Source organism: Limanda limanda, chromosome 16 (assembly GCF_963576545.1).
Source record: "Limanda limanda chromosome 16, fLimLim1.1, whole genome shotgun sequence".
Lineage (NCBI taxonomy): Eukaryota > Metazoa > Chordata > Actinopteri > Pleuronectiformes > Pleuronectidae > Limanda > Limanda limanda.
In genome coordinates this window covers 20,286,515-20,313,528 of record NC_083651.1, presented here as the reverse complement: position 1 = coordinate 20,313,528, position 27,014 = coordinate 20,286,515, and the positions used below count along the sequence as shown (strand labels likewise).

The following is a 27,014-nucleotide window of genomic DNA, read 5'->3' as shown; positions in this document are numbered from 1 at the left end:
CACGTCTCCCTCCTCCTGTACGTTTAACTTCATAACTCTCTACTTTTATAGTTATTTGATTTTTACTCTCCCCATGTTAACTGTTTATTTTTATTTTTATTGTGAACCATTTTGCAACATCAGCTCTTTAACGTCCTAAATAGATAAACGTACTCACTCTTCCAGGGCTACATGAGCCCCTCTCGACCGCTCTATAGGAAACACCTCTGTCGGCCGCAGCCAGATGTTGGGCCACCTGGACATTGGGACAGACAAAAACAGACATTAGTTATTCAGCCAGATTCCAAACAGAGCCCACTGACGGATCATGGCTCCCAGGGAATTATGCTGCATTTAAATAGCACCTTTTGATATTAGATCAATACGCTGGATTAACAGTCAAGTCACTCATGGGCAGATGCTGCGGGGAGACAGCGCGCTTTGACTGTGATACATTATGTGCCAGAACTAAACAAAGAAGTTATTTCAATTCCAATGGTTTTGTTACTTTTTTCACAAAAGGTCAAGCGCTGTCAAAAATATCAGCATATTGACCTTTTTAAACATTCCAGAAACATTGGGATCATAGATTATGCTTTCTTCCCCTCTTCCGCGGCCAAACAAAGGGTTAAAACTTATTCACACCAAAGTCGCTGGGGGCTGCAACTCTCTGTGCTTGTCATTTGCAGGTCATTGTACAGTTCATTTGAAGTCTAACACGGCGCGGACCGTCCTGGTGATATGGGGACGCATTGTCAGGGGGACAGGGACAGCGTGTGGCATGACAGCGGGTTGCTGGTACTACTTGAGTAGATTGGGTCACTTCACACAGTCCCGGCGGTTCAGTCCAGCACCTACACATGTCTCATCCGTGAATGTTTGCAGTCAAAAAAATGCCAAATTGTTTTCATGTTTCGGTGCTGTGGTAATTAATGAAATAGAGGAAGGTGAACAACTTTTAAAAGGCAGGATTACTGATATTTCTCATATTGTTAGCCATCAGTAACCTTCTCAGGACTGCGATGACCACATCTCATTCAGACCTAGGGTTGCAAAATTCCGGGAATATTCAAACTTGGAAACTTTCCATGGGAATTAACGGTAATTAACGGGAATTAACAGGAATATACGGGAATATACGGGAATATACGGGAATAAACTGGAAATGTTGTAGGTAATTTATACTAACTGTATTTACCTTGTCATATACAGACATAAATATAAACATTTTGTTTTGTCATAGGCTGATTTGAGTCCTGAGGAAACTTTGGGCACTTGACTATATGCTTCTGCATCTTTGTGTCATTCTTAACACAGGTCTTTGCACAGTATTTGCAAATGTATACAGCCTTTCCTTCTACATTGGATGGGATGAAATGTCTCCACACATGAGATATATCAGCATGCTAATATATTTTCCCCAGTAATATCATCGAAACTTACCTGACTAGTCCTGCACACTACAGCAGGCCTCAATAACCCTGCTGTAGTATGCAGGATGCTGGGAATTATCTGTGCATGTGATGGAAGAATGCACAGTGGAGGGTTGAAATTCAATGTGCAGCGTGTGCTGCATTCCATACATCTTTAAAATAGAGTTTTGAATGATGTTTTTATTGCTCAGCGTTTAATTTGCTCATTTTTTTTTTTCAAAATACCCGAGCTTAACTTCCGGAAAGTTTCCGGAAATTTACGCGAAACTTTCCGCCCCTTTGCAACCCTATTCAGACCAGACAAAATGATTGGCTGGCGTACCTGTCTGTCGCTAACCAACGTGGTTATACCTGGATTCCACCTGCCCGTGCTCTTACTGTGCTTCTTCATGAGTCATGAGGCTTAAGCCGAAGTGGCTGAGACATACGCCGCTGATGCAGAGATGATTATCAGAAGTTATTGGGTGGGGGCGTAGATTTGATTAGAGGGCCAATGGGAGGATGTAGCGGTTGCATTTTTTAGTGTAGCCTACTCTTGCTAGCTTTTCTAGGATTACCAACCCTAGCTTTAAATCGGCCAGAGTGCTGGACTTGCAAAGAATCTTGGCTATTTCAGGAATGGTGAAACAGAGATAGAAAAATTACATTTTCTTAACCGATATATATCTTTTTATTTATGTAGGCAACATCAAATATGAGCATTATCATAATTATACTGATCTGGCTTCATAAGTAGTATTGCTGGATTGGAAAAAAACAATCCACAGAATATTTAGCTCGTGCATTAACAGACAGAGGCTCCAATGTCACATGTCAGTATCTGTCTAAGGATAAAGTGTCATTGGAGTTTGGTTTCATGAATAGAGGACAACAGACACTGCAGGCTGACCACACGTCTCCTCTCCGGCACAAACTGGCATGTAAACATGTGGACAACCTCCGGCACGAAGACACACAGATCCTGCAGATATATGACTGCGGATGTGAAGGGAGTCGTCTATCCTGTCTTCTTCACAGCTACAGCAGGAAAATAAATGAGCTCCAGCTGCTGCTTCTCAACAATTCACGTTTTCTTATATCGCAGTGACATATAAAGAATTAAATATTAATGCACTTTTGTGTATCGATTGAAAAAATACCTGACACTATAATGGCCCGGTTGATATTTCTGAATAAAACAATGACAAACTCGTTATCAAAGGGCATTTTTTAAACATTTATGACAGCTGAGTAGCTGTGGAGCAGAAGGCCTCGCATGGGCAATAAAAAGCATGCAGATGAAGACAATGCCCGTTTATAGTTGTTCAGAATGAAACTTATGGATGATTAACAGCGTCTCTAGAGTTGTATTAACCTGGAAGACCTGGCACCACGGATTCAAAAGTCCAATTGATTATTTTAATGGGTGAAAAGGTTCAACAAACACATCGGCTGTGCACTTACAAATCGGTACAGTGTATAGCTGGGACTGCATGGCGATAATAAAACATATCTTGTGGAGTCTGAATGTAAACTGTAGCCGGGAACAAAAGGAGAAGCTCTTCTGGAAGTGAGGAGTGAAGAGACTGGACTGGAAATATTCAGTGACAGAAATGTTTTTCATTCTTTAATTCCAGAGGCAGAGTCAGCGAACACTGACGCCTCCTTTGTTCGGCTGACTCATGGTTGGGGAATGGAACTGTTGTGTGCTGTGGAAAGACTTCACCACCAAAACACAAGAGAGTCCACTGCAGGCAGCCGGACCCGAACAAAGAGGGGCTTCAAATGCGCCTGTCCGCTCACTGGAGAGTCCAGTAGAAGTCAAACTGAGTACAGTGGAGTAGAGACTCTGGTGTGATTGTGAGAAGCCATGGAGACCCCCCCCCCCCCCCCCCCACCCCACCCTCAAGGGAAGGACTGCGGGAGACACTGTCTGTCCACTGTGGAGGCCAGTAGGTCCTCGGAGGTGTCACCTCCACACAATGTGACAAACCCCTCTGGTATGACCCGTCTTCACACTCCCCCCGCCCCTCCCTTCCTTTACGTGTTCTTAGACAAATGAGTGAAGACCCCGGCCCGGGCACGACCACAGGCAAGGACGGAGAGCGCGTGGACTTCACCAGTCACGGCTTCTCGCTCCATCACTTCACACTTAAATCCCCCATGCTCTCTCCCCCCCCCCCTGTCCCCGTCCCCTTCCTCTATCTTTTCTTTTCTCAGGCTCCAGGCTCTCACTGCTCATTTTGTGACTACAGGACTTTTACCAGGGTCTCGCCCAGACATACGCCACATGTCAGCCTGCCGTCTGTGGCCACACTGCCTAAAGCCAGATGGAGTCTGAAGCTTGAACTGGAGAACTACTGTGACACATCCAACAACCAATTCTCTGTCTCATTCTGTCCCTCTTGCAGACATGGAGGACACACTCTGATCCTTTCCTTGAGCATGAGTACCAACACAACACAGTACAAATACTGCACTCAAAATCCTACTGAAGAACGCACATATGATTTGCAAATAAATAATAAATAAATACGCAAGATTTAATATATTTAATCTTATTTTAGTTTATTGTATCCTCTTTTAAACAGAATTGTGGCCACACACACATGCAGCAGCACAATGACCAAGTTCCAGAAATACATATTTACAATTTAAATGAAGAATTAATTACACAATCATTAAGTATCAAATACATCCTTCAAATATCCATCACATGTGCTCAGCAGAGGCAACATGAATCAGCCAACACATCAACAGCATGATGCACTTCCAAGTCATTTAAAATGTTGGTTGAGTTGTAACTAGTTTTACTTACTGTATATAAAGTGAATTGGCCTACTGTAGTTTAGTGTGCTGTTTTTCCAACCTAAACGTCAAACACCTCCAAAGAGTCTCATGACAAATCTGTGGGGTTGTGAGTTGACCAATCAACAAACAGAACATCCTCGGTGGAGGTGAAAAGATAAGAGTCGACTGTGACGTTAGCAGCAGCTGATGAGGTGTTCATTTCTATTAGTTATAACAAACCACATATTGGTGAAAACTCTGGTTTAATCTCAATCTAAAAAATACATTGCATTTTATAAGCGCATCACATTTTGCATTGTAGGAAATCCCTTAATCTGAAAAGTATCTTGTTACAGCTCTTGGATAAATGGAGTAGAATGCATTTAAGTAGCTACATTAAACTGGAATTCTCATTAAAACATCACGATTGCTCATTAGTACGGCACTAAAGAAAATGTACTTAGATACTCTCCACCACAGATTTCTTAATTTCTCCATTAATGTATCTCTCACGTGTTTATCTTTCTTTAACTTCAACACATCCCAGTAGAACTAATTGCATCAGCCGACTTTTTCCTTCACTTCTTTCTCCTTTAGCATGAAGACTGCAGAGCTAATATTGGGGAATGCAAAAAAAAAAAAGGAAAAAACCCTCATGGACTAATCTTGTGCTGAGTACAGCCATGATAATGATGATGGATTAGAAATACAGCAGTGTATTGGGATTACAGTGCTATTAACTGGCCAGGGGAGGAGGATGAGGAAGCAGACCAGTATCAAGCTAATCAATCAAATAATCGGGACAAGCCCTTGTCTACTAGAAACAATTAGACCACTTCTCCAAAATCAATAGCCCTGCATTCTGTTTAGATACCCACTGGTCACTCATTCAATAAAGCCTCTGTGGGTTTTGATAAGCCCGCCAGTCGCAGGGCCACTGAGTCTCCGAGTGGGAGCAGAATACATCACACAGGCTCCAGGAAGGCCTCATAAAAATTGCAAATCGAAAACAATATAATTGTATGTGGCAAAGGTTATTTTCCCACTTGTTCATTATCAAATGTCCCATGTGAAAGCATTGCTATGACGGAGGGGCAAAAATCTATTCCGTCTGCAGAGTTTGGGGGAAAACGGGAGCGACACGTATTATATTTAACGGAAAACAAAAACAACGATGGAATGAGAGGGGTTCACGAAGTTGCTCTGAGAAATAGTCCTGGTGGTGGAGGTGTCTCCTGCTCCCAGCGCAGCTCCCATACATAATTAAAGCAGGAATTTGTATCTGTCTACACTCTGTGGCCTCCTGATGAATTAATATCTGGTGGAAGTCCTACACAGCCATCAGATTAGCTCATTTATTTCTGTCAGCTGCTTGCTCTATCAGCTATTTGTAAATCAGAGAGGGTGGGCGGGTGGATTGGGGGGGGGGGGGTGGTGTTGAGATTGTTGGACGTGTATTTATTATCATAAATGGCGGTTATGAATTAGGTCTGTTTCAAAACATCCAGGCTATAGTGCCGCAAGAGTAAGTGCACAGTGATGACTCATTTTTAGTTTTTTTTCTCTTCACGTGAGAAATGTTGTGTTGATGTAGTTGTGCTGGTTACACCTGAGCACCACATACTGGGAGATTCTTTTTTTTTTTAAATTTTAAATTTGTCTTCTGTTTTTAACCCATCTGGTGCAGGACACACAGAGCAGTGGGCAGCCATGTACGGCGCCCGGGGAGCAGATGTTGGGTTAGGGTTAGTAAGGTGCCTTGCTCAGGGGCACTAGGCAGGGTAGGGAGAATCCTCTTTTTGATTTTTGGACAGATTCGGGTTTGTGTTTTGTTGTTATTCTGTCCAGGTACGTTTTTTGTTGAAACTCCATGGAGTCGAACCAGAATCGAACCATAGACCTCTACTGCCTGTAGTCCAAGTTTCTGCCACTAGTCCACCGCCTCACCGCAGACGCTCATGTCATTTGCTGGACGAGCAAAATCAAGCTTCCAGTCAAGTTTTGGGATTCCACGTGCAAAAACCACACCTGCAGAACAGGTTTTGTCTGTGCATCGGTGTGATAATCACCTTCTGTGTCGGGCTGAGGCGACTGGGTGGTTGTGGGTCTTCAGTCAGTGTGAAGTCCACGTCCTCCTCCTCCTCTCTGGGACGGCTCTGGCTGTGTGTGGGTGTGTTGGGCGTATCATCTCCCGGGCCGGTGGGAAGATGACGTGACGGGATCCAGGAGCTCCAGGAGCGGAGGTGTGTGTGCCGTCTGTGCATGGGCGGGTGCAGGGGTATAGGGAGGGGAACAAACAAGAAGACTGCATTAACCTTTGGTCTGCTGGGGAGGGGAGGGCACGAGCGGGCCGGGCTGGTTGAAGGGACACCCCATAATCAGGCTCCTGTCAGCGCTGTTTCCAGGAGATTAATTCAGCTGGTTTCAATTCCAGCCGCCGCTCCCCTCGCCCGCAACCCAGGGTGCACATATCGTCCTGTTTAAAACACATGCATGTGGCTGTGACTCAATTTAACGCAGGCTCAGCTGAGGGGGAAGGCTGGGTCACGGGAGTAGCCAAACACAAATAACATGCATCAACAAGAAAGCAGAAATCCCAGCTCTGGCCGAGGAATCCAATAAGAACATGGTTGCAAGAGGAAATGATGTTTGATCAGGCCGGAGCACTGCGCTACAGAGGATGTAAATCTTCTCTTTCAGTTTACAATATGGTCCACGACACTCCTCAGCTGCGGATCAGATTTCTACTAAGAACCTGCTCCGAGAGGAGAGTTGAAATGGATAACTTGTCAGAAATAAAACTTGTTTAATTAGGCCTGAAATGACTTTTTATATCCATCAATGAACAGATCCCTTGATTCCTGAGCCGTAAAGTGTCAGAAAACCATGAAAAAGGTGGCATCTAGTTTTTTTTTACTCATCTATTACACAAAACCCACAGATATACAATTTCCCTTTATAGAAAGGTAAGAATAGCCCTAGTAGTTCAGTAGTTTCACCTTAAATTTTAATTCAAACTTTGATTTCATCTTTATCTGTGGATTTAAAGTCACAAATTAGACATAATCTGTGTGCAACTTTGAACGACAGCCATGACCTATCACAGTTTTCCTCGTCCTGCTGGTGTGAGAACAACACAACAACCAACATTTTATTTCCAACTGTTTTGTTGGTAGGTTTTGAGACCTGATTGAGATATATAGGTTTTGGGGGTTCATATGATTGTGACTGTAAGCATGAAATACCCAGATCAAATTTCTACTAAACACCTGCTCCGAGCCACCCAGAGCATCAGAGCTGCCAGACGTAGCCTGTCTTCTTTTTTCTGTGGCCAGAGGCTGAGTGTTCTCTGCTGGCGCTGGATAATGAACTGATGAGACGCCAGCGCTAAGGAGCAGGAGATACAGTGACAGAGACGTAGGGTACCACCGTTAGTTACCTGTAATAGCCCGGGATGACGATGTGCACCCCGGCACTGGGCTGACAGATGTCGGGGGTTCTTCTGATCATCCATTTTCCGCAGCGCGTCCGTAAAAGGTCCCGTGGCATTGATAACACATTTGGCTCTGACATCAAATTCCTGCCCTATGAAAGAAAACAGCATCAATCACCAGGGGCCATTCATCTGTGGCTGGTGACAAGCCGGATTATTAATTTATCAGCGAACGCCCCCCCTCTCTCTGTAATAGAGTGGCTCGAGTGTGTCCATGGGAGACTTCCCAGGATTGTAATTAATAGGAAACAGACATACCTAATTTCCCTCTTGCTTCTTTGTGTCACAGAGCCGCTCGGTGGCAGTGACTGAGGGATCCTTTTGAAATTGCGGTAAGGGAAATGTTTGTTAATGTGATGCTTGATGCTGACGAGCTACAGTATATAATGGGTACGCATATCCAAAGATACCATGAGGACGGCAAAGGATCTGTTTTGAAAACAAGGTGAATGACGGACTACCCTTTCTAATTTGACATGTGACGCCGCCACTTCTGAGAGAGAGAGAGAGAGAGAGAGAGAGAGAGAGAGAGAGAGAGAGGAGAAATGGAATGACATGGCTCGAAAGCCTGAAATCAGTTTTTTTTTGACAAAGAAAAAAGAAGTGATGTCAAAACTGTTTCTATTATCCTTTCAGTCTAAGCCCTCCCCATGTGACGCCCTCCTCTCACATTATTAAAGTGAGACATCTCCTCCAGGAGCACACTTCATTCTTTTAAAACATCAGGGGGTGGTCATGTGTTGAGACCCTCAAATCTCGGTTATTCATGAAATCTCTCAGAATACCGTATTTTACCCTTAACTGCTTTATTCTTCCAAAGCCGGCCCTATGCATGACATTTAAAAGGTAAGTAAGGCCATTTGGAGTACCCTAATTCCGTCTTATGTTCCTTCTTACAGGATCTGAAGCAGCCCTCTGCACCATGAAACGCTTATGAAATATTAAAAAGCCGCTGCATTAGATGTGCAATGACTATGTGCACACTAGCAGTGAGTAAGAGGTGCTGGGAAGGCCCCTGTTGTGACGGCTGCAAAGAGTGGGAATGGAGTGAGGCGGATTTGGTTGGATTTACCTGTGATCACATCCCTGCAGTGAGCTTCGGCAGACCCTCTCCCTCCCCGGCTGAGGGTCTGCCCTCTGCAGTAGGTGCACCACTCTAGTGTAATTGGCTATGGCAGCCCCATACCTGGCAGCAGTGAGGGCGATGGCGAGGTTCACTCGAGCATCGTCGTGTTGTCCTGCAGCGGGGGGACAGGACCGGCGCAGGGTGGGGGGGGGGGGATGTGAGTCACCCCGAGCCTGTGACTGGTGGTATGGAAGTGTGTCGGAACCGATATGTCACATCTGTCCCTGTCACTTTGCATCAGCGCGATGGCTGCTCCGGCCACACGAGGAGCACACTTAAAGCCACAGTGGCCCTTTGGCCTGAGTGTGGGCCCAAGACCACCCCGCCCCCCCCTCCCTACTCCTGCACTGGGAAGGAGAGCGGGTCCTCGGAAAGAAGGGAAGGGAGTGTGGGGATAAGAAGCAGATGAATCAACGGCTTAAATATACCAGGAGCTGATTGACGGAGACTGTTTTTTTTTTTTTTGCTCTTTTGTGTCACATGTAATACTTATTTCTGCTCAGTTACCATTAATATATATATTTTTTTTGTGGGACTTTTAACCTACTTGTCCACATAATATGAATAAGCATAAAAACAAGCTCCGTTTTAAAAGAGAAGCCACATCTAGTGATCACTGAAAACCACCACTTCCTCCCCGGATAATTACATTTCTCAGATTGTCAATGTGACAGTAAATAGCTCTCGACAGCAGCTGATCTGTTCTTCTTTTTTTTTTCCCAGCCGAAGATCCTTCTGGCAGAATCCTTCCTAATGAACAGGGAAATCTAGTATCAAGATTTATGGATTAATCCCTCTTCAGCTCTAAAATACCAAAGATCTATATTCAGAGTCACAAGGTCAGAAGTTTTGTAATTTAGATGAAAGGGTCTAAAAGGTGACAAATGAACAAAGCCGGGTTTCATTAGGAAGTGATTCTTATGTACATCTTTGAAGATTTATTGCCGGACAATCCCTTGGTTCAAAAGTAAAGAGAGAATAGAGATGATTAATCACTTTTAATGTTGGTGTCTCGGGTGACTTTCTTTCTATTTGTTATTGCCAGGGAAGTTCAAGTCCTCATTGTTGGCCGGGGAAAATGTTGCTACTTTGCAGGAATGAGCGAGGTCCTTTGTGCCCTGATTTATTTTACGTTTGAGCGACTCGAGGCAAGCTAGCTGGTGGGCTCTGCTTAATGCTACGGCATGCTCCGAGCCATTCCCCCCACCACGGGGAAAATAAATAAATAAGATGAGAGCAAAAAGTAAAAAAAGAAAACAGGAAAACAACAGATTTAAAGGCCACATTTTAGAATGAATTACATACAAGAGCATGCACCCTGCCATGATGTATTAGGAAGACCATGGAATCCACTTCTTCATCTCTGTTGGGTGAATGTGACCATTACAGTGTATGGGCAGCAAACTTATGCCACCGGTGGTGTGTGCACACGCATACACACACACGTACACACACACACACACACACACACACACACACACACACACACACACACACACACACACACAGGCTTGAGAGGGGCTAGGCACCAGTAGGCAGTGTCTGATCCTCGGTGATTGCTGAGCCTCCTGACGACCTCTGACCCCGTGATTCACAGCTCTCTGTTGCGAGCCTGTCACAGATTGGCACCGGGCAAAAGAACAGAAGCATTAATACTACATTAAATGTCAGGAATTCAAGGATTAGTCAGATCGCGGCGCAGCAGGATTTATGAATGAACGGCCTAGCTGCGGCTGTTATAACCTGACACACTGATGAAGATAACAATAATGATGATGATGATAATTATCATCAGCAATTAAAAAGCCAAAATGGCCGAATGACAGACCAAAGCTAAATGAGCATTAGAGCTCCCTGGAGGAATGGGAGCCACCCCCCTCCCCCTCTCTCTCCCACCACCACCACCACCAACACCCCCCCCCTCCCTGGCTCCCTCCCACCCGGCCCCTACCTCGGCTCGGCTCACACATACCACTCGCTCCAGCCTCCTGGAGGTAGGAAACTCAGTGGAGTGAGAGGAACTCTGCGGCCGGACAAAATGCTGCAAAATGACAGGGACAATAATGACAATGAATTTCATGTCTCCCAGTCATGGAGCCGGAGATGCTTGGCTGGGCTGACTCGTCCAATTAAATTGTTACAGGTACAGCGGGAGACGGAGTTATTATCCCAGATGCTTTTGTCAATTACTCCCGTAGCAAAAAGACGATGGGGCACATGAACAGCAGGAAAAGACGCAACAAAAGTATAAAAAGTTTGAATGTAGTGCAGAAGTGCAAAAATAATCGAGTTTCACATTTATAACATCTATCACTCTACAGAGTGAAATGTGAATATTTAAAAAATCTCCTTCGTGACAAAACGGGTGCATGCGGTTTACGTGCAAGGGGGCGTTACAACCTGTTTGCCATTTCTTGCTAAATTATATGTTTGCAAAGACTACATTTTCTGAGGCTAAAGGATGTCTACATCTTGAAACTATCTGACCGTGATGGCTTGAAAAATCCTGAGGAGATGAACCCGAGCAGTCAAAGCCCGATCCCCAGTAAAGAAGGTCAGGACAGAAAATGTCACTGCCATAATGTACCCAGTTGCGTATGGGAGAGGGGTGGAAAAGACAGCTTGAGGAAATATTAAATACGTGTAAGTGGTCAAATGCTTTTATTGTTTCATTCCTTTGTTCTTTCTACACCAATAAGGATAAAATGCGTCACTATATAATTATATAAAAAATTATACCAAAAGCTTTCTGTGTTATTTTCCCCAGATATTCCTGGTTTCTAGAAGTACATTTTTTTTTTTACCATCTACTGGTATTAAAGTGAACAAATATAAATAGCTCGTATAAAACACCCCCTCTCCTACTTACTTCTGCTAAATGAATAAGGTTGACAGATCACTGCTCAGATAGTGGCCGCGCTCCCTCAGAAGTACGTTGCCTTTTTGCAGTACATGGGAATCCACATATCCTCAAATGCTAAATGAAGTCTGACAGATAGCCTAGAGAAACAAAGTTGGGAGTTTGCAGCTACAAGGGAGACCCTGAGTGAACAGGACATGCTATGTACACCCTGGCTAACAATCAACATATGCTTTGTTTTTCTGATGCCAACACGAGGCACATATGGCCCGCAGATAGATGGATCCTGGGACTGGTTGGAACGCGATGCCCACTGGCTATTTTCTGCTTTAAGAACGTTGTTTCTCATTTGTTTACGCTCACATAAACAGCAATTACGCGGCTGTGTGAGACACGCAAGATATTCCGCGGGGGAAGACTGATGCAGAATTTATGATTATTGACAAATAACAAAAACCTGTATTTATTACACTTTTTCTTGTTGGTGCCGAACACACTGATCTCAACATCTGCCCCGCTCTAGGGATAATTTTGGATAACGTACGTACACAGGTCAACAAAATACATAACATAGGGTATGTTTAGTTGATTTGTGACATTTTAAGGAAGAATTGTCACATATCGCATCTTAAAAAAGCAACAAACAGGCTTTCAAATGCACAATTCAGCTCTATAGATGTGTTACATGTTGAAATTACTGCACAATAAATGTATATATTTCTGAATGCAAAATGCATTTTCTCACACTTGCTCACATAAGGCAAGAGAAAACTACATTTTGCAGTCAGACCGCTGTAAACTGCATCTCCAGCTGTGATAAGTGCTACACTTTGGAACCCTGCTCAAAGTGATTGGTACTGAATACTTTCACGGTGCATTATAATGTTCTCAGAACACCTAAAACTGTTCAAGAAAGCATTTCAGGCTCCGAGCATCATAATAAACAACCAGTTTGTCTTGCATGAGCGCAGCAGAGTATGTGAATCACCACCTTGTAATAGTATGAAAGATTCACCATCTGAAGGGTTAGAAACAAGTGCAAGGTAACACAGCCCCACTCGTTTTATTCCCCGTGCAGCCTCCCGCTCCTTCACAGTGTTCGCAGCACTAAAAAAGGTGGCCATCATTTCATGATAGGCCTGAACTCCACTTTGACTGATGATAGCTGGGTCGCGTGTGGCTTTGTGCGAGTGGGGTAGGGGTTTCGCGGATGGTGACAGTCAGCGTGATGAGTTAAGACGCCGCCACAGATCAGCAATGAGAGGGAAATCAGAAAATCTCCTATCTCCCCCCCCCCCACCCTCTCAGTAATGAGCCACACCTGTACACTGCTTTAAATACCAGAGAGAAGCTTTAAATGTCAGGCACAATTAAAGCTTATGATTCAAAGCTGCACCAATCAAATCAGGGCCCCTGAGTTCACCCAAGTCTCAGAGAGCAGAGGCGAGCGGGTGCAGAGACCGCTCCTCCGTCTCCCTTACACTCCAATGGGCCTCGCAGCCCAAAGGTGATTGTAAAGTTTACTACCATTCGGCTGAACTTCTCCATCTTCCCCAACTCCAAGCCTTTATCTAAGGAAAGGTTTACTGCTGTTCCTGGTTTATGGGGTGAAAAATGATCAGTGAATAGGTAGAATGAGGGAAAAACATAGAGTAGGTTTTACTTGAACACCTGCAGCGACATGCGGTATAGGTGTGATCAAGAAACCTGACAGTTTCACTGTAGTGAAGAGGAGAGTTGAAATGGATAACTTGTCAGAAACTAAACTTATTTAATTAGGCCTGAAATAACTTTTTATATCCATCAATGAAGAGATCCCTTGATTCCTGAGCTGTAAAGTGTCAGAAAACCATGAAAAGGTGGCATCTAGTTTTTTTTGATTCGTCTTTTACACAAAACCTACAGATATTCAATGTCCCTTCATAGAAAGATAGGAAAAGCACCAATAGTTCAGATTTTCGTTGATACAAGTGACATTTTTGGGTCATTTTTGAATTAATCATCCCAAATTTTCACCTTAAATTTGAATTAAAACTTTGATTTCATCTTTATCTGTGGATTTAAAGTCATAAATTAGACATAATCTGTGTGCAACTTTGAGCAAAAGCCATGACCTATCACAGTTTTCCTCGTCCTGCTGGTGTGAGAACAACACAACAACCAAAATGTTATTTCCAGCTGTTTTGTTGGTAGGTTTTGAGACCTGAATAAGATATTTAGGTTTTGGGGTTGCATATTATTGTGACTGTAAGCATGAAATACCCAGCTCCAAACAGAGTCGCTTTAATTTGCCCTTCTTTTCATCCGAGACGTACAGCACAGCCTACATTTTACTGTCGAGCTGCTGACTAGGCAGTTGCGATTCGTGCAATCACACTAATTGGTCTCTTCTGCTGCTCACCTCCAGGACCTTCGCATGTTCCTACAGATAGCAAAATAAGGCTCCTAAAGAAAACACAAGCCCAGAATAATGAGATTTCTCAAATACGGTGAAATGTAACAGAAAATGGTGACATTTCACTTTGAACCTTGGCGACTCGTCTTAAACAATTCGCAGACAAAGGAGGACACATGGGCGTCATTCCAGCCATTACCGAGGGGATAATTTCATGAATTAATTCACTATATGATGCCGGCAGAGGTCTGCTAAGTTGTAAGATTTCTTTAAAACAACTTCAGAAAATTCCCGGGCAGGCAGTCATTGAAGGCAAACATGTCACTGCTTCCCCGTGAATGAAAAATGAACATGGGAGGGTAAATAAAGCAATATGACCAGAGGGACCAGGAATTCTGCGGATAAGTGTCAGCTGCGGAGAAAAAATGAAGCATTTACCTGTTTGTAATCCAATTTCGTGATGGCTTTCTGTAGATATCGGACTCCTCCGTGAATGAGCTCGGTGCTGCGGCTGCTGGTGCCTGATGAGAAATTGTCTCCCCGGCACAGGGGCAGTTTTGAGATCTGACGATGGGAACCAGAGGAGCACATCAACATTTGGATACTTATTGTCCCAAATCTTTAGAATGGATCAAGATACTATTCACATATGCACAAGCCTCCACTGTAATATTCATGACTAGAACAATATTGTGAGGCCATACATATTCCATTGGCTAAAAACAACAATCATTTCCGCCGGTTTGACAGCATGGATCTCAAAAAAGAAATGCATGCAAAACACACTAAAAGAAAATAAATCCAGAAAACAGAGATCTAGAAAACATTAGTTTTCTTAAGAACATTTTTAACAAATGTATTTGAGAGAAATCACTCTTTGCTTATTAAAAGCTCCTTTGCTGTCCCAGATGGTCTGCAAATCCCAGTTTTGAAAAGAAGAAAGGAAGAATAGCGGAGGATTAGAAGAAAGGGTTTGAAAACCCCCTCTACACCACCATTAGACAACTTGAGTAAATAAAAGGGGCAAAAAACACATTAAAGAAGCCTCCGACCAGCAGCGTAGATAATTAATTTGGTATGTGATGCTAACCACAAGAGGATGCTCTCGCGAACAGGAGTAGAATAAAAGAGATATCATTCATATTTCTGTTTTGTTGCGATGATTGGACTAATGCCCGCAGACTTGTTATGGGGGGAAATCTTCCCAGTCCAAACATGCTGCTGCTCTAGACTTCACAGCAGACATGTGGAGCGCCTTACGGATCGAGCCCCAGAGAGGCGGCTTGGAAGCAGCTCCATCACAATGGCAGGGAGGTTATGCAACATCAGGATGGAGAATGCCCATTTGTGGTTGCAAGCAAAGGCTGAACAAGAGTCCGCTGTGAAAAACCCCCTCTCAAAAAACTCCTAGCAGGAACCAAGGGCGCTTGTGTTGGAAGAAAAATATGGAACACATCAGTTTGATTGCTAATGAACCCTAGATACACTTTGTTAATGACAACTAGTTTTTAAAAAAAAACAATTAAAGCACATGGACCAAGTATATTGGCTGTATATTTATTTACTTTGGGATCTTCAAGGGTTTTTTTTTAAAAGAAAAAGAGTAAATATTATATCATCAAACTCATCTTTTAAGGTTAATTTACTCATATCCACTCACAATATCTAGGAGCTGGCCAAGTCCACAGTGTGAACCAATGAGTCGTGTCTCTGTTAGCACAAGTATTAGGGTTGTGTTTAGCAGGTTAGGTCCTCAAGACAACCAGTAGGTTTTAACTTTACACCTAAGAAGTACTCAACTCCAGCTCTTCTTGCTCAAACTTGTGTAAAAAGCAACTTATTGCCTGTGAGTACACAGAACTCAGAGTGTAAGGCCACCGTCTGTGCTGCTCAGGGTAAGAGCTCATCCATGTACACTGCGTCTACCTGTTCGGCTGCCTCCACACACACGACACACAGGCCTATAGCATCCATGCAAAAGAAAACCAGTCATCCATTTCATTGTCATATGACTCCGGGGGACAGTACATATTAATAAATGTGTTTCATTATTATGCATATGTCTTTATATTCCTCATGATGGATTTAGGAAGAAAGGAGCCATGAATTTTCTGTGACAAAGCTGTCAGACACCATCAAGCAATAAAAAACAATACATCACATGCTTGTTTATATTCCACACCCAATACCATTTCAAAAATATTGTCTCTCTAGATTAATCACGAAATCTGCATGTGGCGCAGACACACAGACACACAGACACCCACACACACAGACACACACACACATACAGACAGATGAATGGGACGGAGACATGTTAACAAATCTGACTAATTGGAAAACTTGGTGGTTAGTAAAGAAGATAATGGCACAGGATTATCTAAAATAAGCAAAGCAGAAAAAGACAAATGACACCCATTCTCCATTTCACAGTGGTTGTTAGTCATGTGCTCATTACAGATGCACCATACAATCTGCCATCTATTAGAAGGAGGAGGAAATATTACAGAGGATGCAGCATAACCTAAGTTACCTTTCAGTTTGCTCCATATTATTTATCCCATTCAAGGTCTGGGAGTCATAGAATGAAACTGTGATACAAATATATGATTATATATACCGACTATCTAAATGTGTATTCATCAAATACAATTTGAGGACTAAATTCATTAAATTTGTAGTAGAATTACTACCCTGTGAATGTACGCATCTGCCAACCAGTGCAGTTTCACTCTAGTGAAAACTGTGAGTCTAAGTGAACATTTGTACCAAATTTGAAAGGTTTCTTTTGAGGCCTTCTTAAGATATTGCGTTCATAAGAGCAAATAAGTGCTGTGAAAGGCCACAGAGAACTTGACCTTTAACTTACAAATTCTCATCAGTTCATTCATGAATCCAAGTTATCGTATGAACACAATTTGAAGAAATTCCGTCGAAGCGATCTGGGGATCTCGTGTTCACAAGAGTGGGACAGACAGACAGACAGACGGACGGACAGACAACCCGATCACATAATGCAGATCACTGAGCATTCTTCTGCAACACTTCAGACAATCTCAGCTGTGTTCTTTTATATGCTGCCACTTTAGTTTGGCAATAAAATAAAATAAAACAGCCCCCTCCTCTACAGCGACAGCCTTTCTATTACCTCCTCGTGGAATGCCATGCCTCCTACTGCTCCGTGCAGCTCAGCTGGTGATCAACAGGAAAAAGGAGGCAACAGAACAGCAGAGATTTCAGTGGAAGTGATCCATTGTTGAAACAAACTGAATTCACTGGCCCTTATTTCACACTTCAGTCGCATTCGAAATACACAGACTGTAGTTCTTCAACGTTTTTCTAAAGGTTAACAGTAGAAAAGAAAAATGATGGTGGAACATTATTAAGTATATCTACTCACGTACAGTACTTGTGTTGTAATCAAATTGTATTTTTTACTGCAGATCAAGTACTTTGTTAATTCAGGTACATTTTGCTGATGATGTGTATACCATTTTACTCTTGTAGGATTTTGAAAGCAGGAACATTTTTACATTGTTGTATTGATAAATGATTTTGGCCACTAGGGGTCTCCCAATCAAAACAATGCAAAAAATAGCAAGTTTAATGAGGTCGTTGAGCAGCATGTGATCATGGAATTGATGTCTTCACCGCCATTGTCAATGAAAACCTATTTGAAGGGACTCAGACGCAAATCATTTTCACGGATGTTGTAATGTTTTAGTTATATTCACGTTACGCAGCAAAGGGGAATGAATGATCGTGATCCATTACGAGTGACCAATACAAACATGAGGGGGGAAATAAGCAGACTGGCTAACTGGCTAGCAGTGTGCATTTCCTTGGTCATGCATCGTTTACCCTGGAAGAAATAGCACAGACGGATAAATCCAAAGTAGAGCGGAAATGACGCAATTTAAAAGCGACCAAAATAAAACAATCCTGACACCTTGTATATTTGATGAATTTTGGGGGGTTTGAAACGTTTTGGATAATGTAACTACACAAAACAAACTACACAACATAAGTCTAGTGGTTTGAATGTACAGTCGCTACATATTATATCTTAACGTAAAGGATCTGAATACTGGAAACACATCTACTGCTGTGCCTATTTGAAATTCACTTCGGTGTAAACAATGCGACCATCTCTATGCTGCCTCCACTTTGGGTGTAGAGCTTAGGACAACCTCCTCACACCACAGCTCAGATGTTGCGCTGTACCAGACTGAAGCCTCAAGGAGGAAACAATCCTCCCATCAAGCTGCTTTGAGGAGAAAGCTTTGCAGCTTAGGCAAAGCTTCATCCAATTCCCTCATTACCCATTCTAGGACACTTTAGAGCGGCCGAAATGGAGTTTCAGCAAATTCCAGCACAAAAAGAAATCTGCCACGCTCTCCACCACGTCTGTAGCTGCGAAATCTACTCACACCTCGAACAACTTTGATAAGAGACAAACAAGCACATCTAAAATGAAATAATCTAAGCCTATTAGTAAATTAAATCAATACATTTATAAGTGACCAAAAAAAGCCCACCGTAGCCAAAGAAAAGATATTTAAGATATTCATAACTATTACAAAGAGATGCACTTCACACTCTTTGGCGTCCATGTCACCCTTTTATAATTCAGATATGTTATTAATCAAAGAGAATGACACAGAAACTAATGGTTTGTCTGATTTTCACCGGGGCACAATCCAGCCAGCAATTGATTGTGGCATCAAGGACACCTGCAGCTTCGGAATACATTTTCACTTTCAGGAGGAGCGAGAAGAAAGAAGAAGGGGGAAAAAAAACAGCACCACGAGAAAATATTGCCCCACCACATGAATATGCAGGGACTTGATACCAGCACTGTCATTGCTAATGTTGCTGCCAATTACAGAGCATGTCATGACACCGTGATTCATGAATATTCATCGTTGACTGATATAGACGGGAGCAGTATGCAGAGGCCTCCATTCCCATTTTACTGTCTCATTGTGAATGGTGGACAGGTACCTCCATCATGCCATGGAGGCGCCTTCCAGCTGCAAGACAAGCTGTTCCATAAGGCATTGCTAGTTAACAGTGTGTTATATAAAGGTGTATAAAAGTGATGAAGTGCTCCCTGGCTCTAAAGAGCAGGCATTAAAGCATATTAAGTAGACATTTAAGCTTGTAAAGTGGGAATCTAGAAATGGAAAGAAGACACTGAGCAAAGGGATGCCTTCAGGGTCGGGCTGTTCAATTCCCAGAAAGTTTGATACCTGCTGGTGCTTGGAAATGAAATGAGGTTTGTGGGAGCGAGTGGCCACCGGGTTTCACAAACTACCTACAATTAAAGTAGGGTTGGAACAACTCCCAACATGATTTCTCCAGTTTCAGAAAAAAGTGTAAATGAAACAAACTATGTAAAGGAACATATGGATCGAAAAATTAGACCTTTAAAGAATTTGAGTAAAACACAATCTCTCTGCTTTCTCAAACAAAGCTCATAATTTTGTCAAGTGATGTATTTACACCAATCAGCCACAATGTCGTTCTTCTCAGGACCAGACACATCATACTCAATAATATTGCTCAGAATTATTTTTTTTAAATACGCCATTTCAAGAAAAGGCAGAGTTCAAAATCTTATTCAGTTAGTTATAATGCTTATACTTGAGGGTCTGGGGCCAATCCAGTGACACTGGGGCAGATGAGAGGTGGGTAGACTACATTGTTATTCAAATTATGACATTGGATAATATTGGATTATCACTAATGCACAAACAGGAAAGCAGTATTCTGAGGCTGCATTTGATCACAATGGTGCTTATGACATAATGTTCAATATGTCACATGTCATTGTTTTCAATATTTCCCTCTGATTTTACTTAAATATAGTTCTTGAGTATCTTGAGTAACAATATAGAGACCATTTTGTATCTTATCACACTCATATCTTTACTAAAATGCAGCACTGATAGTTTTATCAGCCGAGTATCTGAATAATCATGAATGGCCATATTCAGTCACGCTCTGCAAACATGAATAACTCATAACAGCAATAACTGTATAGAGGTAACAACAGAACATGTGGAGGAGTAAGGATGCGACACACTTCAAATTGTCTACAGCTGCATCATTGTGTGAGACTGATGGATTTCTTTGTATCCAGATTGGGTAGAAGACTTGACTATTACATGTGGGTCAGAGGTTAAGTGGAGTTAATGGAGGACCAGAAGCTGTGCACCACTTGCGGAATCGAGGCTGCAGACATAAGTGCAGATATTTTTTTTTAAGTGACAAATAAACATGGAGTCATGTTACTATCTGGAGGCAAATCAGTACAAATGTGGTTAGTGGTGGATTGAACGCGTTTAGTTTCATGCTCTCACCTCAACCTGTGAGTCAGTGGACATCCTGAGACTTAGAGATGAGGACTGGGCCTTTCCATTAATAACGTGAAAATGTAAAAATGTGGGTATTTGTGGTTCCTGTACATTCCCGGATACATTCCTGAAGTGAACTTCAACACGTGAGCCAATGAAAAAGCATCTCTCTCTCTCTCTCTCTCTCTCTCTCTCTCTCTCTCTCTCTCTCTCTCTCTCTCTCTCTCTCTCTCTCTCTCTCTCTCACACACACACACACACACGCACGCACATGGTCACGCGCAATTCTGTCAGTAAACATCTCCTCAAAGTAAAAAAAACCAAAACACTCCCAGGAAATAACTTGTGTGTGTGTGATTAAAAAAACTATGGCTGCTCTCTTTCAAATGACTGTCAATTAATTGCGCACATAAATGGGAAGTTAATTATTCTTCAGTAAAATGGCCAATTAAACGGTTAATTGTGTTTTAATTGTAATAGTAAATACACACAGACAGTCGTGGCCGTGCGGCAGCGGTGTTTTCAGACAGCACAGTTTGAGTTTCTTATGCAGATGTGCGCCATGGAGATCTTAGCGCACAGTGCCGAGGTTTTACGCACACGTCAAATTACAAAAGGAACACGCCTGAACTTTTTCAACATTCCTTTTCTTCTGAATATTCACAGGATGACGAGTGGAATATGTAAATTCTGCCACGACGCGCACCTCCAAACGACTGGGCGTGCCCACACTGCCTTAATGGGGTGAGGCTAATTAAGAAGGTTAATTGTAAGAAACAGGGGCTGCGTGATGTATGGCTGGTGAACAATAGTGTCCTCTAGAGGTGAGAGCAACCATAATATACAGATATAGTGCATCCCCCCCCTCCCTCCCTCCCTCCCCCTGTGCACACGCTGTCCTTGTGTGCTCTGAGTACAGTCAACACAAAAAGAAAAAGAAAACAATGAGAGTGGTGGCTGTTCTGTTGCTCTTATAATAAAGAACCAGTCCTGTAGCAATAACACATGGCGCTGCTGCCACATGGGATTCTGGCTGCTTTTACGCGCAAGTGGACCCATGCACAACATGTATGTGCCCTCTCCTTTGGCTTGCTGCCCGGGCCAATATGTTGGGGGGGAGAAACGTAGGCCATCGCGATTGGCTACAAGGTGTTGGTGTAAGATTATTCTGAGATCGGTCCATTCCGTCGCTGCGGAACAATAAGGCCCCAGAGATTATTTTGGCGACTGCGTCACCTTGAGCGTTTTTCTGCGTCACTCTCCATTCTGCGCGCTCCTATCACGTCCGTCCCCCCATACACACACACACACACACACACACACACACACACATACACACACACACACACACAACCACTAATTACCCCCCCCAAACACCCACCTTCCTCCTTCAGCAGCTCACATACACTATACACCAGCTCTATGAATAGGCAAGACCCCACCCCAATCTGAGATCTAAATTTGGAACACAATTGAATAACCAAAATCCTGTCAGAAGATAACTAAGAATAATATGTACCCCCCCCCCCCCCCGCTTGCACTTGGCCTGTTTCATATGAGTGTAGTGAATCGGGCATATCAGCCTCATTGTGACATAACCCACATGTGCCAACGTACACCAGCGTTTACAGTCAATTAACCACAATAAGGGAATAAACTGTATCCAGATACTAGTCAGTTGAGATGTTTCTCACTTTGTTGATGTGTTTTAAGAGCACATCATAAATATTGGCTGCTGCAACCAAGAGATGGTTGTGCCAGAGAAATGTGGTGACAAAAATTGGGAAAAGTTCCCAATAAGCAGACAAATATCCACCAGCAGTATAAAGAGAAGCAGAAATGACCAGATTATCATAATTTGCATGATCTACTTCGCAGAGCTGAGATTACAAAAAAAAAGCGAGGAAATCACATCCCATAGATTAATGTCATTTTAAAACAAGCCTGATTTAAGTCCCCGGCCAACACATGTGTGTCTGAACAGCCTTGAGTTGGGTCCACCCTCCACTGCCTCGCTGCTGATGTCCATGTGGGAAGCAACATACAACACACAGCACAAGCCAAACACACTCGCCGGATAAGAGAAAAAAATGGGGCTTGAGAGAGTTCCCGCTCGGATTGGTCTGTGTCTCTGCCAACGCGGATGACGTCGCGCCGTGAAACACGTGGGCCACGGCATCCAGAGCTCACATAAACAAAGCCACATTGGCCAGACTGGGTAGTCGAAGCTCGTGTTGCTGTCAGTGCGCGGAGTCACTCGGGTTTGCCTGCCTTGGCTTTGTTGGCTATCCGACGCTCGTGGTTTGGAGCCTTTACCGAAATTGATGAATACCCTCTACATGCTTATCGCATGGATTGAAAGCCACTATCCTGATGTGAAAGAGGTAAGATTACACACTCATCTTTTTCTTTGCAACATAATCTGCGTGTGAGCTTCACTTGCACAGATTTTTCTTTCAGCCATTCGGATCTTTTTTCTTTCTTTTATTTCTCGGATTCACTTTTTTTTTTCAACTCAAACATTGAAATGATACAGAAGTGAATCTTTCTCGCAGTGGTGCGATCTGTTGATGTGACCGATGCCTCAGCAGGAATTTCCACCTTTGCAGACAAGTTGTCACGGATGTCTACTGCGCGAAGTTGATCTGTTCATCCAGAATTAATATTTCACACAATAGTGATAAAATAAAAAGACAACTTATGCTGTTCAGTTTCTATGTGAGCCCATTTTGTCCGAATCTATTTAATCATTTTAACGCAAATTTCCCAAAATCCTGTGCGTAATAAGAAATCTGCTTTAGATTGTGCGTAATTAACAAGTGGAAATCTTGTGGTCATTTTTAGAATTTTTTACATTTTAAGCAATGTATAGTAAATGTCAGAGTTGTGTGTTTTATTAGGGGACGATCCAGAACAGAGCCGCCTTTCTGAATCCGGACACCCACACGACTCCTGACATTATCCATTTCAAGTGTCACCGGAAAACTGTCAGGAGACTTGAGGTAGGATACGACAATTATTTACAAATACTTAATACACACAATATAAATGTGTAATGCTGTTTTTTTAAGATGACAGTGCTCAAGGACTGTTTTTTTTGTTCTGAGTGAAATGAGATGAAATTAACCAAAATGTAAAACTTTTTCTATTCGCAGTTCGAAGATTTACTGGAGAAATTCTGACCGTGTGGATTTCCCGGTTTGGTTTTCAGCCATGCCCTGCGTCCAGGCTCAGTATGGATCATCACCTCAAGGAGCTAGTCCTGCTTCCCAGAGCTACAGCTACCACACGGCCGGAGAGTACAGCTGCGACTTCCTAACTCCCGAGTTTGTTAAGTTTAGCATGGACTTGACCAACACCGAGATCACAGCCACCACTTCACTCCCGAGCTTCAGCACATTCATGGACAACTACAACACTGCAGGCTACGACGTTAAACCGCCCTGTCTGTATCAGATGCCCCACTCTGGAGAGCAGTCCTCCATCAAGGTGGAGGACGTCCAGATGCACAACTACCACCACCAGCAGGGCCACCTGCCCCCCCAGTCAGAGGAAATGATGGCTCACTCTGGGCCTATGTATTTCAAACCCCCCTCGCCTCATGCCCCGAGCACACCAAACTTCCCAGTTCAGCCCAATCACATGTGGGAGGACCCGGGCTCCCTGCACAGTTTCCACCAGAACTATGTCGCGGCCACGTCTCACATGATCGACCAACGCAAGAACCCGGTGTCGAGGCTGTCGCTGTTCTCCTTCAAGCAGTCCCCGCCCGGCACCCCGGTGTCCAGCTGCCAGATGCGCTTCGACGGCCCGCTGCACGTGTCCATGAACCACGACAACCCGGGCGGCCACCGGGGCCTGGACGGACAGAGCTTCGGGGTGCCCATCCGGAAGCAGTCGGGCCTGGCCTTCCCTCACTCCCTGCAGCTCGGACACGGCCACCAGCTTGTGGACAGCCAAATGCCATCGCCCCCGTCCCGAGGATCTCCGTCAAACGAGGGTCTGTGTGCGGTGTGTGGGGACAACGCAGCATGCCAGCATTATGGAGTGAGGACCTGCGAGGGCTGCAAAGGATTTTTCAAGGTGGGCTCACATGACAGAAATCCTGAATCACCATTAGTGTGTTTAAATGAAAGATGCCCCTCATGCACTGCGTCCTGAGAATAAAAAAAACCCCGCTGTCAAATCCCCTTAGAAAATAATAACGGTGCAGCCAAAACATTTATCATCACTACATTTCCACTGCAAGTTACAACATGAATCTTCCTGCACCAGATTAATTTGTACCTATTAAATATCTATACGTGACAATTATACTCGTCCACACATAGATCTCAGAGGGGCAAGTAAAATATGACAGAACACGGATATGTATTTTTCTGACAGTCTATTCCCTCTTGTTGGATCGTGCAGGAGATATGACAGATATTATATCGTTTTCATCTGTTCTCCTTCTGCAGGAAGCATGCACACTCCATGTACGACATGTTGTCTGGCTTTAGAAATAGGCCTGCAGAGTGACACGTGTTTTTTTTTTCTTTTCTTCTTCCAGCGCACCGTCCAGAAAAATGCAAAATATGTGTGTTTAGCAAATAAAAACTGTCCTGTTGACAAACGCCGAAGAAACCGTTGCCAGTTCTGCCGTTTCCAGAAGTGCATGGTCGTCGGAATGGTGAGAGAAGGTATGTTTAAGCCATGCATTCAATTATTTTAAACTTGTAGTTGATATTCCTGCACTGACACACAGGGAATTGTTGTGCGTAATTGAGCGTTGGAATGTTATCTAATCCACATTTAAACTTTTACGCACGACAACACGGGATCCATACTGTGGATTTATACATCTGACGTGTGTTTTTCCAAACGCAGTGGTCCGAACGGATAATCTCAAAGGTCGGAGAGGACGCCTACCATCCAAACCCAAAAGTCCCCAGGAGCCCTCACCCCCCTCGCCGCCTGTGAGCCTCATCAGCGCACTGGTTCGGGCCCATGTGGACTCCAACCCCTCCATGTCTGCTCTGGACTATTCACGAGTGAGTAAAGAACCACAGTGCTAGAAATAAAACACACGCATAAAAGGAAGAGAGGAAGAAAAAAAAAAGGATAGTGGCTGAAGCTGAAAGCTCAACAAGATGGAGATTTTTAATTTGCTCCTGTTTTAGATGACGATTTATTGCTTTGAAAGTTTGCTGGAATAAATCGCTGAATGCCTAACTTTGTCTGGGCTTTTAATGTGGCATATTTTTTTCCAAAGTAAATTGCACTGAATTGGAGAAGTTAATAAAAAGAAGACATGAATTTAACAGTAAAAAAAAAAAAAAGAAAGAAGGACGCTCTCCTTTTCTCTCTCCCTCTCTTCGAAATGGGCATTTGCAATTTCACGGATTATATATTTTAAAGGACCTCATTAAGGCGCTGTTTAAATTAAATTCCAGTTCCAGGCAAACCCTGACTACCAAATGACTGGAGACAACACTCAGCACATCCAACAGTTCTACGATCTCCTGACGGGCTCCATGGAGATCATCCGGGGCTGGGCGGAGAAGATCCCCGGCTTCTGTGATTTACCGAAGCAAGATCAGGATCTGCTCTTCGAGTCCGCATTCCTGGAACTTTTTGTCCTGCGGCTGGCATACAGGTGAGCAGCGCGATTGTGCCAAACCAAACAACCCGAGCTTTGAGATAATCATCAGCTCCCTCCTTCAAGCTTCACCGCTTTGGCTTTTATTAGCTGCTCAATAATTAGACGGCTCTTAAATTCCCATTTATTTCCCGAGCGTAATTAATGTCGTTTTCTTATTAATTGCAGGTCCAACCCAGTGGAAGGCAAGCTTATTTTTTGTAATGGAGTTGTGTTACACAGGCTACAGTGCGTCCGTGGCTTTGGAGAGTGGGTGGACGCCATCGTGGAGTTTTCCTCAAACTTACACAGCATGAACATAGACATCTCAGCCTTCTCCTGCATCGCAGCTCTGGCCATGGTAACAGGTGCGTAAAGGCGGCTGCTGGAACCCGCCGGCGCTAAACAATGCGATGCAGCACAGAGAGTTGATGCATGGGAAATAATTCCTCCATCTCATATCTTCCTTTTTGTATGTTTATATTCCAGAACGACACGGGCTCAAGGAACCCAAGAGAGTCGAGGATCTCCAAAACAAGATCGTCAACTGCCTCAAAGACCAAGTGACGTTCAGTGGCGGTGGATTGAATCGTCCCAACTACTTGTCAAAACTCTTGGGGAAGCTCCCCGAACTGCGCACACTCTGTACCCAAGGTCTGCAGCGTATCTTTTACCTAAAACTAGAAGACCTAGTCCCTCCGCCAGCAATAATTGACAAACTTTTCCTCGACACCCTGCCTTTCTGAGCCCCGACTCCACGGTGGGCGACACCTCAAAGAACTTCCAAAAAAAAAGAGACACTGTTTCGAGTCAGACGTGGCAGATTTTTTTTAAACGGTGTTATTATTATTTCGGGAAATATCTGCAAGCTGCGTAGGCGAATAGAACAACACTCCCCCATTAGGTTTCATGAAGGAGACAAAAAGATAAAGAGGCAGAACGTGTGATTGCTGTGTAGGCCTTTTAATTCTCTGACTATT

General features: G+C 43.5%; 1 protein-coding gene across 1 annotated transcript; it reads left to right on the top strand.

Annotated features, from left to right (window-relative positions):
- The first annotated feature begins 21,069 nt into the window (after positions 1 to 21,069).
- On the top strand, positions 21,070 to 26,780 carry nr4a2a (nuclear receptor subfamily 4, group A, member 2a). The gene is made up of 7 exons (XM_061088870.1): positions 21,070 to 21,097; positions 23,626 to 24,497; positions 24,967 to 25,096; positions 25,284 to 25,447; positions 25,850 to 26,052; positions 26,224 to 26,402; positions 26,524 to 26,780. Exons 1-7 carry the CDS (start codon positions 21,082 to 21,084, stop codon positions 26,778 to 26,780), a joined length of 1,821 nt encoding a protein of 606 aa, XP_060944853.1. The 5' UTR covers positions 21,070 to 21,081.
- The last annotated feature ends 234 nt before the right edge of the window (positions 26,781 to 27,014 follow it).